This window comes from Pseudorca crassidens, chromosome 5 (assembly GCF_039906515.1).
Source record: "Pseudorca crassidens isolate mPseCra1 chromosome 5, mPseCra1.hap1, whole genome shotgun sequence".
In the NCBI taxonomy this organism is placed as follows: domain Eukaryota; kingdom Metazoa; phylum Chordata; class Mammalia; order Artiodactyla; family Delphinidae; genus Pseudorca; species Pseudorca crassidens.
Genome location: NC_090300.1, coordinates 37,309,473 through 37,325,857, shown reverse-complemented (window position 1 = coordinate 37,325,857; position 16,385 = coordinate 37,309,473). Strand labels below are relative to the sequence as shown.

Below are 16,385 nucleotides of genomic sequence, written 5' to 3'. Positions count from 1 at the left end.
GAAAAGGAAAGGGAAGAAGAGGAAAGAAAAGAAGCTGTATTGGCATGCTAAATTAATTCTCCTCAAATTATTATAAAATTTTCTTTCATACCATTTTTAATTAGCAAAAAGAATCAGAGACTCTGAAAGAGTACCCATTAAAGACTCGTTAAGCATTTAAGGATTAAAGATCTTAATTTTTTGATGCCAAAGATATGAAATGTGTAATTAACTAAGGTTATCGAACTTGTTTACATACAAAGAAATGGGTTTGTGCCTTGAAATACTGTTTACATGCATTTTCATTTAACAGGGAGGGGAGGGAAAAAAGTATGGCTTACTTCTAAAAGCCAGTGCTCTGAAACAATGTGTATTCCTCTCTCTTTTACAGATTTATACTCCCGATTAGTGTCATTTGGTTTCCCTTGATAAATGAAATGAGTCACTGTCTCATCAAAACTCCACCTGAAACAAGCAAACACACACAAAAATGAATACCTGAGAGAAATAACTACATTTGTTTAAGATGATCATTACTGTCTATAAACAGAATACTCTGACCTTCTCAAAACTTTCAAGAACCAGAGTAAGCAAAAAACATTAAATGACAGGCTCCACTTTCATTGTCAAATTTTATACATATATCTCTAGGTATATAAATGCAGAGACATATTTAGAAGGATATTCTTGAAAATATTACTTTCCTTTGTATACTTTTCTAAATTTTCAATTTTCTTTTATAATATCATTTTATAAAGGTGATATAACAATAAAAGTATTTTCAAGTTAATGAAATGGCAAAGCATCCAATCTGTCTTCCAGTTGTTGGCAGTCACTATTCACTGTACATTTGCTCTGTGCCCCATAACACACTGTACTTTACATAGCATTATTTCATCCATTCCTCACAACAATCCTAAAACAATGTATTATTTTACTCATTTAACAGATAAGAAAACTGAAGGGCATGGTTAAAGTAACCTGTTCAAGGATATTCAGTGAATAAGAGGTAGAGCCAGTTTTGACTTCAAAACTCACACTCTTAGCTATTACATTATGCTCCTGATTTCTTTCCATTTAATATTTTCTTGATTATTTTAGGAAAATAATCTAAAAAAGTAAAATATGTCATCCTTCAAAAGATCAAGTAAAAACCAAGGAGGAAATAAAAAGTGTAATTCTAAATGTAATCACCAAAATAAAGGGAGGTTTCTCTTTATGGATACCTAACATACTTCCCATTTCCTAATTAAGAAATATCTCTGAACGTGTTTTTTTTTTTTTTTTTTTGCCACGTCGCTCGGCTTGCGGGATCTCAGTTCCCCGACCAGGGACTGAATCCTGGCCACAGCAGTGAACGCCCAGAATCCTAACCACTAGACCACCAGGGAACTCCTATTTCTGAACTTTTTAAATAGCCAAGTTAAACAAATTAAGAAGGAATATTCCCTCCTAAATTATATTATAAACATTCTATTTCTCACTGTCCATGTGTCCTTAGAAATAATAGTGAAAAACCCCCTGCTAATTGAATTGCCAGTCTTTCTAATAATTGTTTCTATTTCTGCTGTGAGGTAAAACAGTAAAATGTAAATAAATTATCAAGATAATTCAAAAAAAAAGGAATATCTTTTGCCTGAATCATCTTGGTTTACTACTATCTGACTCCACTGTGATAATACAAAAACTGTGCCTTTTAGTCCTTCAAGAACAGACCATCAATGGTTATAGACAGTAGATGGAGATAGATCAGGAGTTGGCAAATTTTTTCTTTCTTTCTTTCCTTTTTTTTTGGCTGCACTGCATAGCATGCAGGATCCTAGTTCCCCGACCAGGGATGGAACCTGTACCCCCAGTAGTGGAAGTGCAGTCTTAACCACTAGACCACCAGGGAATTCCCAGGACTGGCATTTTAAATCTTATAGAAACACAAGTCATATATGTTCCTTTTAAATCTTACATCAAGTCCACATCCAAATGGAATACTGAAGGAAGCATTCAATTTTGACAAATATGAATACTCTCATAGGGCTACTGTGAGAATGAAATGAGATAATACTTGCCTCATACTAAGCCCTCAGCAACTAGTAATATAAATATAATAGTAATTATATAACATTAGACAATTACATAATAATTATTATAGAATAATATGTCTATAAAATAGACAATACAAATAATAGTTATAATAAGTAAGAAACCTTTACCCTTCGACAATAGATGAATTAAACACTAAGGTGCTTATAACTATCACAGACCCATTTTATTTTTACATTCTCCTGATCTAATTTCTTTATCAAAAAGAAAGATAACTGAAATGACTTACCAAAGGGAAAGATAAAGCTAATCATGTTCCTCAAACTGTTTGTTACTTGTAAAACCAATCATTGTGCTATGAATGGCTGAAAACAGGTGATCAAGAAAGCAAGCTCCACAGACAATGGAGGGATACAATCAATTCAGGACTGGCCGGAATAGGCAAGGGTCTCTCATTCCCTGATACTGATGCCATTTATGCTAGAGACCTGTCTCTAGTTTGGCTGTCAGGTTGAGAGTGGATCTGATAAACTATGCCTCCAGAGTAGTAAAAATGATAGAAATTCAAACATGCTCAAAAAGACACTTTTAATTCAGGAGTGCTGCAGTACTTAGTACTACTTACAGAAAGGTTCTAATTTGAAAATCACTAAGAAACATGCTTAATGTCAGACCTAAATGTATTACTAGACTATAAACTCCTTGAAGACAAGGATTTTTTTCTAGATTATACTCATTCATGGATCCCAAGTTTTTAGAATAGTGAGTGGCACAAAATAAGTTCTCATGTATTTGTTAAACATGCCCTAAAAACATACTTGTAAGAGTGAATTGATATGGGAGAGAATATTTTAAAAGGATGTGCTAAATTAAAAATCAATTGGAGAGATTTTGTAGATAATATGACAAACTAAAAGTCAAAATAATGTTTTTTATAGATGCTCACAACAGTTTTAGGTTTCCCTATAAATTTAGGCCGTACCACCAAACAGAAAGATGAACCAACTACCTGTAGTCTGCACCTAGAGAGGCTGCAATCCCATTTAGTTCACTCTGCTTCTTACTGAGTTTTTTACTAACACATACGACTACCTTGTGAAGTGGCTTTGGAGCTTCTTCCTGCCCATGGAAAATAAAAGAAACAGATCAACGATTATTGTTTTAAGTGTTTTTTATCTAAAACTTCCTTATAATGAGAGATTTAATTCTACCTTTTCTGACTGGGCATCTTTCAGTTGAGGGCTGGCAGAAAGAGCGACAGTATTTCGAGAGCTATTTGCCAAAGCAAGTTTCAAGTTTCTGACAATGACTTCTGAGAGTGGTGTACTCAGTTTCCTTTTCTGCTGGCTGGGACCTCCTGGAGTTTCCAAGGCTGCAAGTGCATCCTGTATGTATGGAGGGGGAGAGGGAGAAAGGAAGAGAGGAAAAGGAGAAGAAAAGGAGAGAGAAAGGAAGAAGAGGGGAGAGAAGGGAAGAGAGAGAGGTAAACAGAAAAAGGAAAAAGGGAGAAAAAAGAGGTAAAGAGAGAAAGGGAATAATCCTCAATATTAATTGGATTATAGTTTTAACCTCCTCCAGTTTTCCTCTAAACAACAATAAAAAGACTGAACTAGTATCTATTATGAAGAAAAGAAATTTCATACTGTCTAGCAAATTAGTTCAAAGAGACTGACAAGTTTACATTTTCAGCAGCACTTACCACATTTGTCTGATCTTAGAGTTGAAGTTGGTTAAAATTAATGATACCAAAAAACAAAATAAATGAACAAGTAAACAAACAAAACACACAGACGGAAACAAGTAAGCAAGGATGGATATAAATAAGACATGAACTATAAAGAAGGTTAAAAAGTTAGATTGAGCTGAGAATTGTGAAAAATCTTCAAAGGTACAAAATGTATTCCTGTTCCCAAGCCACCCACAATTCCCTCGTGAGCAGAGGCCACTGCTGTCCAGGGCTTGTGCTCATTCTCTTTCCCATCTACATAGTATTCCATGTATACAGCAGTAAGTATGTAACCAGTGCTCAACTGATGAATATTTAGATTAACAATCTTTTGCCAGTATAACAATGTAGTGAATAACCTTGTACACACACATTTTGTACACACAAGAGTAAAGGGAACCATTTAAGCAAAATGTGCGCACCAACGCTGACATTCTCATGAGCAAAGCATTAGTGTTTCCCAACATGCTTGACAGCACAGTGGGTAATCAGATTTTTCTTTTTTGCCAATCTGATAGGTTAAAAAATATATCTGCATGCTTTAATTTTCCATCCTCTTATAGTGAATGAGATTAAACATCTTCATGCATGTATAGTTTTCCATCCTCTTATACTGAATGAGATTAAGCACCTTCATGCATGTATAATATTTCTATTCAATTTTTTGTGACAGATATCTCTTCCTATCCTTCGCTTATTTTCCCATTAGGTTATTAGTCTTTTTAAAATATCCACTTGCCTAAATATATCTGTATATATTTTTATGCACATATATACCCACTATGATATACACATATTTGTTCCCAATTTGTCATTTGTCAAATTTTTGCCATGGAGAATTTTTTTTAAAACAAATACTTTTATTGCATATTTATAAAATCTGCATAGTTGAATGTAGAGAATTTTTTAATGCTGTCAAATTCATATGAATCTTTTATTTCTTTTGGTATTATGTTATAGTTAGAAAGGCCTTCCTCACAATGGAATTATTTAAAAACAAACTCACTCTCTCATGGCCTGTTCTAGTATTTTTATGCCTTCCTTTCTTGTACTTAAGTATCGGATCCTCTGAAATTCATTCTGATGTAAGGTTTGAGGTTTTATCCTAACTGTTTTCTCAGATGGCTACCCAGTTGTCTGATTTGAATGTCCCCTTAGTCATATAATGCATTCTTCTATCTATGGGGTGTAATCTTCTGCATTGATTTGATTATTCATGTAACAATAACACACTGCTTCAATTACTGAAGCTCTATAAGATGTTTTAATAATTAGTAGGGCTAGTGCCTTCCCTTAATTATTCTTTTCAGAATTTTTATACTATTTCTGCTTACATTTTTAATAGGATCTATATTATCTTTTTAGATCTTTAGGATGTTTAATCTTTTTTTTGTGAACATGGTAAGGCTTTCTATTTGCAAAAGTTTTTTTTTTGTTTTTTTTTTTAAATTTCTCTGCAGCATTTAAAAGAATTCTTCATATACAAAAGAAATCAGAGCTCCCACACCATGTCTACCCGCCTTCTGAACCTATGCCACGAGCACTGCTTTCCTTCTGGTACTTTCCCCCCCTTAAACATTAGATCCCAACTCCTCTCACTAATTCTCCCCTCTCATCTGCACCATCAACTGGATCTCTACTGATCCATCACATTGGCATAGTTATTTCTTCCATTATAAAAACAAAACAACCTTCTTTTGATCATACTTTGCCCTACAGCTAGCACCCCATTTCTTGATTCCCCTTTACAGTAAGACTCCTCAAACGCATAGTTTATAGTCAATGTCCCGAACTCTTCCCACATTCCTGTAGGAACCCACTTGCTTCCACCTCCACAATGTCACAATAACCCTTATTGTTAAGATCACCAGCGTCCACAATGCCAAATCCCGTGGTCAACTTTCTATTCTCACCTTTGTTGATCTTTCAGCAGCATCTGACATAGTGAACTACTCCTTCCTCAATACTTTCTTACTTGGTCTCTAAGACAATCTCTAGGCTTTCTCTTCCCTCACTGGTGGCTCCTCTCAGTCTCCTTTGCTGTTTCCTTCTCTAAATGTGAGCCCCTATGGGTGTTCCTTAGACCTTTTCTCTTTTCTTCTGCTCTCTTGGCATCTCTTCTTATATGGCTTTAAATATTACCTACAAACTCGGATCTCCAAATTTCTTTCTCTAGCCCAGACCACTCACCATTCCTCAAACTCCAGGCTTTATGTGTAACTGCCTATCTGACAAAGTACTTGGATGTCTAACAGGCATCTCAAACTTTATGTGTCCAAAACACGAGCTCTTGATCTTTAGGCTCCAATCCCAAAGCATTCTATTCAACTCAGTTGACTGGCAGCTCCATTTTTCTAATCTCAGACCAAAATTCAGAGAAGCCAAATTCTAAACATTTAAAAACTCACCATGTATTAGGGAAAATTGATTGAGAATGATCAACATCTACACATATCCTTGTAAAACTATTAGACTTTAAAAATAAAAGAAAAATCCACATGGCTTTCAGGCAAAAGGAAATAATTTACAAAGACAACATAATTAGATTGGCATTACAATTTTCAAAAACAACATACATAAAAGCAAGGTAGGGCTTCCCTGGTGGCGCAGTGGTTGAGAGTCCGCCTGCCGACGCAGGGGACATGGGTTCGTGCCCCGGTCTGGGAAGATCCCACATGCTGCGGAGCGGCTGGGCCCGTGAGCCATGGCTGCTGAGCCTGTGCGTCCGGAGCCTGTGCTCCACAACGGGAGAGGCCACAACAGTGAGAGGTCCGCATACCGCAAAAAAAAAAAAAAAAAAAAAAGGCAAGGTAGCAGTGGACCAGCATTTTCAGGAAACTCAAGGGAAAAAAAAAAAAAGCAAACCAAGAATAGTACATCTGAACAATTTGTTGAAGAATCAAGGCCTTAGTAAAAGTTTTAAAGGTGCAGAACTTCATTCCTACCAAAAGAGGACAGGGAAGCTTCACAAAGGACAGACAGTGAGCATTTCATATATTTAAATGCAGAGTTAAGATTAAAACAAGGGTGAGGGCCATGGGTTGAAGAATATATAAACATTTTATTTTCTGACAAAGTAGACAAATGTAACTAAAAATAGTGGAAGAGAGAAAAGGTGGAAACAGGATAAGATCATTGACTGCAATAGAAGCAGTAAGCAGGGGATCTAGACATAATTTAAAACTGTCATATAAAAGGTTAAGAAGGGGGATTAAGAACACTATAAGAAACCATGAGGCTAAAACAAACACTTTCCTAAATACCAAAAGGAAAAAAAAAAACACAAAGAGGACACAATAAGTGAAGAAACATATAATAAAAATATATAAAACATAATCACAAAGCAATTACAATATAATATATGACAGAAATGAGACCAAATACAATATAAGTCATATTAAATGTGAATGTGCTTAACCTGCCTAACTGAAACATTTTCAAAATGGCTCAAAAAGCAAACCCAACTCTATGCTGTATACAGGAGACCTACTTAAAACACAGCAATCCAAAAAGGCTAAAAATGAAGGAATGCACAGATTTATAAGGGAAATGAAAACAGTAAGAGAGAAGCGATTGAAATCCTGATACCAAAGTACACTTCAAGCCAAAAGCATTAAATGAGACAAAGGACACATTCCTACTTACATAACAGTTATGAATATCTATGCACTAAGTAATACTGCAATTATCTATTCAAAACAAAAACCACATCAGATGCAGGGAGAAATTAAAAACACACCAATATTAGGAAACTTGAAAATACCACTTAGTATAAGAAGAGTTAAATGAACAAAAAATAGTAAAGGATATAAAAGATCTAAACAATATAATCAATATGTCAGACTTTTATCTATAGAGAGAAAACCCTGATAAAGAATATATCTTATCAAAGAATGTTCTCAAAAATCAAAGAATGTTCTCAAAAACTGCTCATATATCAGGGTACAAAGAAAAGATCAGTAAGTTCTGTGAAGTAGAAATATTACAAACAAAAGTCTGATCACAATGCAATAAAACTAGAAATTAAAAATGAAACAAACAAAATCCTTCCATCTGGAAATTAATGAAAACTCTACATATCTGAGTAAAAGGTTATATGAGTATTCCTTATACTATTTTTATTTTGCAACTTCTTGTAAGTTAGGAATTATTTCCAAGTATAATATTAAAAAAAAAAAACTTATAATACTTCTTTGGCAAGGATGGGGAAACTGGGTGCTCAATACACTATTGGTGGAAGTATAAACTGGTACAACCATTTGGACAGCCTGTCAGTCTCTACTGAAGGTGAAAGATGACCCAGCGATTTCACTTCTAGGTATATACCAAAAAGCAAAGCATGTATACATATTCCAAGAGACATGCACAAGAATGTTCATAGTAGTCCTATTTGTAAGAGCAAAAAACTAGTAACCACCTAAATGCCCATCAACAGTAGACTGAATATGTAAATTGTGATATATCCATATACTGGATTATTACACAGTAATAAAATCAATGAATTATAGAGATAGCAACATGGACAAATCTTCTAAATGAAGGTTGAACAAAAATAGACAGACTCATAATACATGTTATGATTCCACCTATTTAAAAGTGAAAAACAAGCATAACAAAGCTAGTGGTAGAAGTCAGGAGTATTACCTTTGGGGAGGAAGGAGGAAGAAGTGATGGGAAGGGGGGACTTGAGGAAGATTCTATAGAATTGGCAATGATCTCTTTCTGAATATGTATTGTGTCTTCCCAACTGTTAACACTAATGTTTCATTTATCAGCACATTTGTTGTACTTTTCTGGATGTGTGTCAATTAAAAATTAAGTTAAATAAGGGGCGCTTTTTATTGTGAGGGCTAACGTATGTTCAATTTTGTGACCCATATGGAATCATGGGCCCTTCTGTTTTCAGAGAAAAAATTCAAAATACCATATTACATCAATTTGAAGAACCACTGATTATAAGATGAAGAACTATTTTATATATCACAAAAGACAGAGAGAGAGAGACACTGCTAAATACACTATGACTAAACAATGAAACCTTTAAATGTGTTTTGTACCTTCACTGAGACTATTTCTATTTCAGAACCATCAGCTTTTCACTGCAAGGTAGAAGAATGGTCTCAATGACTAGAAATATTTCTACTATCTTCTTGTCTCCTAATATTATTTCATTTACTATTCAAAGAGTCTATGAGCTTTGAGACCTTGGAAATCATCTAGATATGCTCCATGATTTTACAGACGGGGATAATGAAACCCAAAGAGGTTGACTCGCCTTAAAAGGCTGCAAGAGGAAAAGCAGAGGCCTGACTCTAGATCTTGCAGTTCCCAAACCAGTGGTTTTCCTCTACTTCTTAAGGCACAAGGAACAGTGTTAATCACAGCACAAAATGTTACTTCAGAAGAAATTTGATCAAAGATTTAGCTTGGAGAAAACTGTCCCGGGTATCAATTTATATTTATTTTCTGAAGATGAACAATCTGTAAACTTTAAGTCTGCTCCAAAACATACTAGTAAAAATTATTAAACTCTATGAGTAAAACCTCAATAGACAAACCGTACAATAATTTTGCAAAGTCATGGATAAAAAAAAAACATGGTTTGAATAGCCATTTGAAAGGCCAAAAACTACTAAAGGAACAGTGAAGAAATTATCTTTGGGGAATGAAAGGAAACCATTTGAGAAGCTTGAATTAGCCCTTGATTTGTGAATGAATTTTTCAGAAGGGAAGCCATACTCCAGTGCTCAGAAGATCAAAGAAAGATGCACACTTAACTCATCTTTTTAAGGGAAATGATTGAAAAGTAAAGTGATAACAGACATTTTCAGAAAGAGCACCGGGTGTACACCTAGAATCAAAACGTAAGTAGCAATGTGTTTATGTTATTTTACAGTTTATGAAACTATTTCATCACACAATTACACTTAATCCTTATGATAAACCTGTAAGTTTTCAGAGTAAGTGATACTATGCTCTTTGTACAAAAGGAACTAATGCTCAGATACATTAAATGATCTGTGAGTCATACCGTTCATGGCAGATATAGGACTTGAATCCAGATGTCCTGATTTCACACCGTATATATCTCTAGCTGTTACCTCAAACCTGGATATATGTAGGGATTCAATACTATGCATCTATTTGCCAACACTTCTGGAAGTTACTACTACAAACTTCAGAGGTGATGGAGAACTTGGTGCTTTACTTTATAAGCTATGAAACTGTTATGTCCAGCACCACTTTCTATAAGCCTTACCTTCACATCAAAGGAAGGCTTGAAGAGTTTGTCCTTGGACAGAAACTTTGATGGTGTATCCAGGCATAATGAGGGCTCCTTCTGAAGTGGTTGTCCTGCTGCAGGGGAGACTGAAGCCTGTCCGGAGTGCTGTGAGATCACTGCATGGAAAGCTTTACTCTGAAAGCGGTTCATATCTAAAGGTGTAACGGCTGTTTTTCTGTGAGTTTCCAGGTCTGTGACAGGATGCTCTGGAGTATCTGGATTTAGATTCACCCCGTTTGTTGTCTCAGTTTCCAGACTTTGTTCTAGAGATTTAAAATGAAAAGAAACAAATGTGAGCCACTAATGTCTTTTGTGTCTAAAGAGGCACACAAGAAGTGATGTTTTTACATCTTATTGTGAGTTTTCATGTGAATTCTCAAGTATACTTCAAACCACAAAGTTATATACCTACTTTCAAAGAAACAAACCAGACAATATACTAAAATGTGTTGAGTTAGACAAGTACATCAACTGAAAGAAATAATTAATGAAATTAGATTTCCTGTTTCATCTTGTTGTAACTTGAAATATTCTCAATAAACCTCATAATTTGCCCAAAATTATATAAATAATGTCATCTTAGTCAATGGCAGAGTAATCCCAATTACATGCACTCAGAGTTAACAACTACGGTCAGGTTTTTGGAAAGTGCTTAATGAAGTTTTAATATTACTTTGCCTGCATTGTAAAATTTCCAGGTTGTCTAAATAAAGTAGTAAGTATGGGCTTCCCTGGTGGCGCAGTGGTTGAGAGCCCGCCTGCCGATGCGGGGGACACGGGTTCGTGCCTTGGTCCGGGAAGATCCCACATGCCGCGGAGCGGCTGGGCCCGTGAGCCACGGCCGCTGAGCCTGCGCATCCGGAGCCTGTGCTCCACAATGGGAGAGGCCACAATAGTGAGAGGCCCGCATACCGCAAAAAAAAAAAAAAAAAAAGTAGTAAGTAATAGCTTTGAGAAGCTTCCCTGGTTTGCCCAGGGATGCCATCATCTTACAAGAGAGGCTACTGTGTCCTCCCACCCTGCCTCCTACCTTTTTTTCAACATTTAACAAATACACTTATTAGACGGCTGCTCCGTGCCAGGCCCAATTTAGACAATGAAAATATATAATGCATAAGACACATGTACTCCTTGCCTTTTCAGAGCTTATGGTTGAGCGGGGAAACATGAAAGTAAACTACAACGGTAACAGTGGGATGAGAGCTACAAAAGGCCAGGGTGTTATGGCAAGACAAAGGCCATACTTGGTGAGTCAAGGAAGGCTTTCCAGGGAAAGTGATATCCAAGTCGAGAACTGAAAGATAAGGAGAAACAGGCTAGCATGAAGCAGGCAAGAGATAACATGCAAAAGCCCAAAGATGAGGAATAGAGAGCACTTTACTCACAAGATGTGTCAGTATGAGCCACTGAAGGAACAGTAAATGGGATCTAAGCTCATTAGACTTCAAACACTGAGACCCTAGAATGCTCCTATATTGTTCTGTACCCTGTAGCTTTCAGATAGTGCCTACACTTGATAGTACAGATACAAATTAAACATTTGTGCTATGAACGCATATTTATTTGGCCCCACACCCCCAATAATGAGTGCCCAAGAGTGGCTCACATGAAAGGGAGAAATTTTAATGACCTGTCCTAAAAATAAGTTTTAGCACATTCATATCCCAGAAACCATCAAATTGTAAAAATATATACATAAAAGGACGAAACAGAAGTATGGACCTTCTTTAGGTGAATTTTTGATCAGAAAATGGCTTTCATTTGCTCTCTTTCCCAATCTAGCAGTCTCCAACAGCCAAGCTATAGTGACCGCTGGTAAATTCCACTTCTTGGCAGCTTCATATTTAGAACCACTTGGTTCTTTCAATACAAGATGTGTACTGGCAAACATGCCTTTCTTTGCATTGGATTTGCGAACGAAGAATTCTTGAACACTGAAAGTTACATTTAAAGAAAAGCAAATGTCATATGCACAATTAGCCAGCAAAGTAAGAATGAAGTTTCTAATACAATGGTTTTGTTAGAGTTCTGAATATATGAAAATACTCACAGATTAAAAGTTGGCTCTATTTCTTAAATTAAGCTAATCCCCTTACAAGTGCTTACTCTAGAATGAAATTAAACTTTTTATAAAAACATAAGCAAATTAAACTAGACTTACAAGAAATAACCAGAAAAACCATCTATTTAATTAGTCATCACCCATCCACCTTGTCTTTCCTCCCAAAAGAAGGCAGCATGGAACAACTACGGGAGCAAAGGAAGAGTATGAATAACACATTATATCTTTTAGCCCACTACAACTTCTCCAAGTATTTTCACATATTTCATTCGATCCTCTCAATATTTGTGAAATACAAATATTTTACAAATTATTGTAAAAATACGACCTGAGAAAAGATGCAGAGAAATTAAACGCCTTCCTCATGATCACAGAATATTAAAGGAAATATGGGGGCAAAAACAGAATATGAGATATAAACAGAATTGTCTTTTCTTTTAGGACTTCTGGGTTTTAAGTCTAGATCCCCACTTTTAAGATGTTTTTAATATTCCACATTTTTCCTAGTACTTTCACGGATTCATTTTTCACATTTAACCCACTGATCAATTAATTTGGTACTTATTTTGGGATGAGATGTTGCTCCAACTTTACTGAATCATATTTATTAAATAAACCATCTCTTCCTCAATAAGTTGAAATATCACTTTTATCATATACCAAATTCCTGTTTGTGTTTAGGTCTATTTCTAGACTTTCTGCCTGTTCACTGAACTTTCTGCTACTTACAGACACACTGTTTTATCTAGTGAGGTTTACAAAATATATTTAAATAACTATTCTATTTCAGAATTTTTATGACTTTCCTGCTTGCTAATATTTTCTTTGAATTTAAGAATTAGTTTGCTTATTGCCCTCTCTAAAAAATTTCTTTAAAACATTTAGTCTTCCTGTCCAAGAACAGATACATCTTTCATACTATTTAAGTCTTATTTATTTCCCTCAACAGCATTTTACAAGTTTCTGTAGCTCTTCCAAGTTTCCCTTTAAAATTTTTTTAAAAATCGAAGTATAGTTGACATACAATATTGTATTAGTTTCAGGTGTACTACGTAGTGACTCGACATTTAAATGCATTACAAATGATCAACACCAAAAGTATAGAAGCCATCTGTCAACATACAAAGCTAGTACAGTATTACTTTTTTCCTTATGCTGAATATTACATCCCCATGACGTTTTAACTTTATAACTGGAATTCTGTACCTGTTAATCCCTCTTCACCTTCCCCTCTGGTGACTATTTTGTTTGTTCCTTTGTTTTGTTCTTTTAGATTCCACATCATGTTGCTAGGTGTTTTATCTCTTATTCCAGATTTAGTAAGAGACCTTTGTTTTCATTAGCTCTTCTAACTGGTTGTACATATGAAGGTCAGTGACTTCTGTATATTAATATTCTACATAACCACTTTGCTGAATTTTTCTGTGAGCACCACTTTAGTCTGTTGCCATATTTTGTTATTGTTATTTGTTACAATTTCAGTTTTTTCCAAAAGCTTACTGTTTGGTATAATCCAAGTACACAACACAGCAAAAAAGGAAATATACAATTTAATGAATTATCATAAGATGAAAACCCTTATATCAACCACCCACGTCAGAAGACAGAATCTTACCAGTCACTCCAGAACCTCTCCAACGTGCCTCTTCTCAGTTACTAACCCCCTTCCCTCCCTTGCTAACAGTAGCCACTATTTGGATATTTATGATCATCACTTCCTTACTTTTCTTTTGTTTTATCACATAGTGCATCTTTAAACACTACATTTAATTTTTTATGTCTTTTAGCTTGCAGGTTCCCTCTTCTTTCCTTGCCCCCTTGTTGAAGACACTATAATGTAGAGCTACTTCAGAGTCTGGATTTTGCTGATTGTATTGCTGTGCTGTAGTAGAACATGTTATTCTCCTGTATTTCCTATAATTCAGTAGTTGAATCTAGGTTTTATTAGATTGAGGTTTCATTATTTTGCTAAGACTACTTCAAGGTGGTGATGTATTCTTCACAAGGAAGCATATGTCTGGTTTTCTCTTTAGTATGTGATTAACTGTTGGTTTTCAATGCCTAGAATCTTTCATTTATTAGGAGTCACAATCTTATCATTCCTTTTTCACTTATTTGTTGGAATACTTCTATAAAGGGAAATTGTCTTATCCATTATTATGGTACTCTGATACAGACTGTATAGGAAAGGCAGGATAAATACTTTGATCCTTTCTCTTTATTTACCAGCTTTCAAAATAATGAGTTGGTTTCCTAGCATCCTTCAAACATGACCAATTAGCTTAGTTTGTTTGGTGCCATTATGAAGTTATGATTTAAACATTATTTGATGTGTCTGGATCCACTGCTATTATTATCTCTAGTGACAACTTTTCCTGTCTTTAGCCAGTGGAGGTCCTTTTGACACAACCCTTCCTACTAGTCTTCAATAATATATCAATACTTGCTCTCTGTTCTGACAAAATGTTCCAGACTCACTGGTATCTTTTCTGCCCCAGACCTAGAACTGATCATTTCTTTAAGCTTTAGTTTCTTTTAGTGGGAAGTGGTATTTTAAGGTCACAATGTGGGCACTGGTGTTGCTTGTTACTATCAGGTTGATAATGATTTCTAGGCTTAAAAGTGGTTTTGAATTCCTCTTTGAACCAAGAGTTACTAAAAAGTTCTAAAATGCTGAGTTGATAAAGTCTTTTCATCTTCTATTTCTCCTACTCATTTCTAATTTTGGGTTTTTTTTTTTTTGTACTGTGATTACAGAATATGGTCTCCACTCTTTCTACTTCAGGGAACTTACTGAGGTTTTCTTTGTGGCCAATTTCTATACAGGCAACGTTTATGAGTGTTCCACAGGTGCTTGAAATGGTATGGTCACTGTTTTAGAGTGGATAGCTAACTATGCTGTTTAAATCTGTATCCTTTCTTGTTTTCCATTTGACCTGTCATGAGGTAAAAGGTGGGAATTAAAGTCTCTTACAATCGATGTTTCTGCTGATTCCTCATTGAATTTCCTGCTGTTTTTGTTCTATGAATGGTAGTCATGCTCTATTTGGTATATACATATTTTTTACCTTCAGTGTAAACAGCACTCTTTATTTACAGTGCTCTTCTTTTTCCTGTTTAATGCCTTTTGATTTGAATCCAAACTTGTCTGACGTTAAAACTGCAACACTCTCTTTTCTTTTGATATATCTTTGCCCATCTTTTTTTTTCCCCAAATGTTCTGAATCATTTAGGTTTAGATGTGTCTCTTGTTTAAAAGCATTTTAAGCGCTGCTTAATGATATAATCTAAAAGAACTTTTCCTTTAATGTAAAGTTTAGTTCATTTATATTTATTTATATAATGAGTTTTCTACTTCCTTTTTGAACAGCCACCATTAAAGTTCACTTACAGGTTGGGCTAATCTGGATTTTGGAACTTTAAAATTCATTTTCTTTCTCCCAAAGTATTCATTATTTCTGCTTAACATTTGCACTGCAGAAAAACAATTAATGTACACTGAAAAAGAATAAATCATCCAGATGGCATATGGAAGGGAATAAATAATGCTTAGATAAGCAACACTCAATAACGACCCATGTATCAGCTTTAAATATTCCCTTTCCTGGTAGGTAAGCATTAACACCTGGAGCCTTAACATTTGCCAGGCATCCGTCTAACAGCATTCTCCCTCTCCCACTTTGAGCCATCACATAGATATGCAACACACTCCTCATAAATATTATAAAGACACCCAGTGAAATCCTAATTTGAATGCTCTTCTATAAGTCAAAACAAATAAAAAGTACACCAAGACAGCAGGTACACTAAAAATACTACATACCTTGCTCCAAGGCGATTTGCTAAGAATGTCAACGAATCTTTTTCAGCTCCTGCACACTGGCTGAATGAAAGAACACAATCCTCTAAAGGAGTCATTCCTGCCATTACTGGGACTGGTGTGAAGAGAGGATTTGACTTTGGATCAGTTAAAGTCTGATAGTCTATACAAGTTACCTTTCAAAAACAAGAGAAACAATAACATCAACCTGAAATAAGCAACTAGTGGTTAACACTGGTTCAGTTACAGTAACAGTAATTTTAGTTTAGATGAAAACCAATTTTACTTTCATATAAATGTGTATATATGCTCATTCTCAACACATTTAAAATTATAACATTAAAGAAATACATACACACCAATCCGTTATATAGGATGTTAAAATCAGTCAGATTTGTCATCTTTGAATTTTGCTTAAAACTTAATTTCTTCCAATGTATTATCACTTTTTCTCTTTGAAAGTTGAAAAATAAATCAA

The 16,385-nt window shown here is 35.1% G+C and overlaps 1 protein-coding gene across 3 annotated transcripts in view; it reads right to left on the bottom strand.

The window, feature by feature from the left end:
• TOPBP1 (DNA topoisomerase II binding protein 1) overlaps positions 1-16,385 on the bottom strand; it is a 75,575-nt gene that overhangs the window by 22,619 nt on the left and 36,571 nt on the right. For all 3 annotated transcript variants that reach the window (XM_067737777.1, XM_067737775.1, XM_067737776.1), the window contains exons 12-17: positions 15,911-16,083; positions 11,748-11,959; positions 10,002-10,288; positions 3,228-3,401; positions 3,026-3,135; positions 321-444 (exon numbers count right to left, since the gene is read on the bottom strand). In XM_067737777.1, coding sequence (XP_067593878.1) covers positions 321-444; positions 3,026-3,135; positions 3,228-3,401; positions 10,002-10,288; positions 11,748-11,959; positions 15,911-16,083 — 1,080 coding nt within the window. The remainder of the gene's footprint in view (positions 1-320; positions 445-3,025; positions 3,136-3,227; positions 3,402-10,001; positions 10,289-11,747; positions 11,960-15,910; positions 16,084-16,385) is intronic.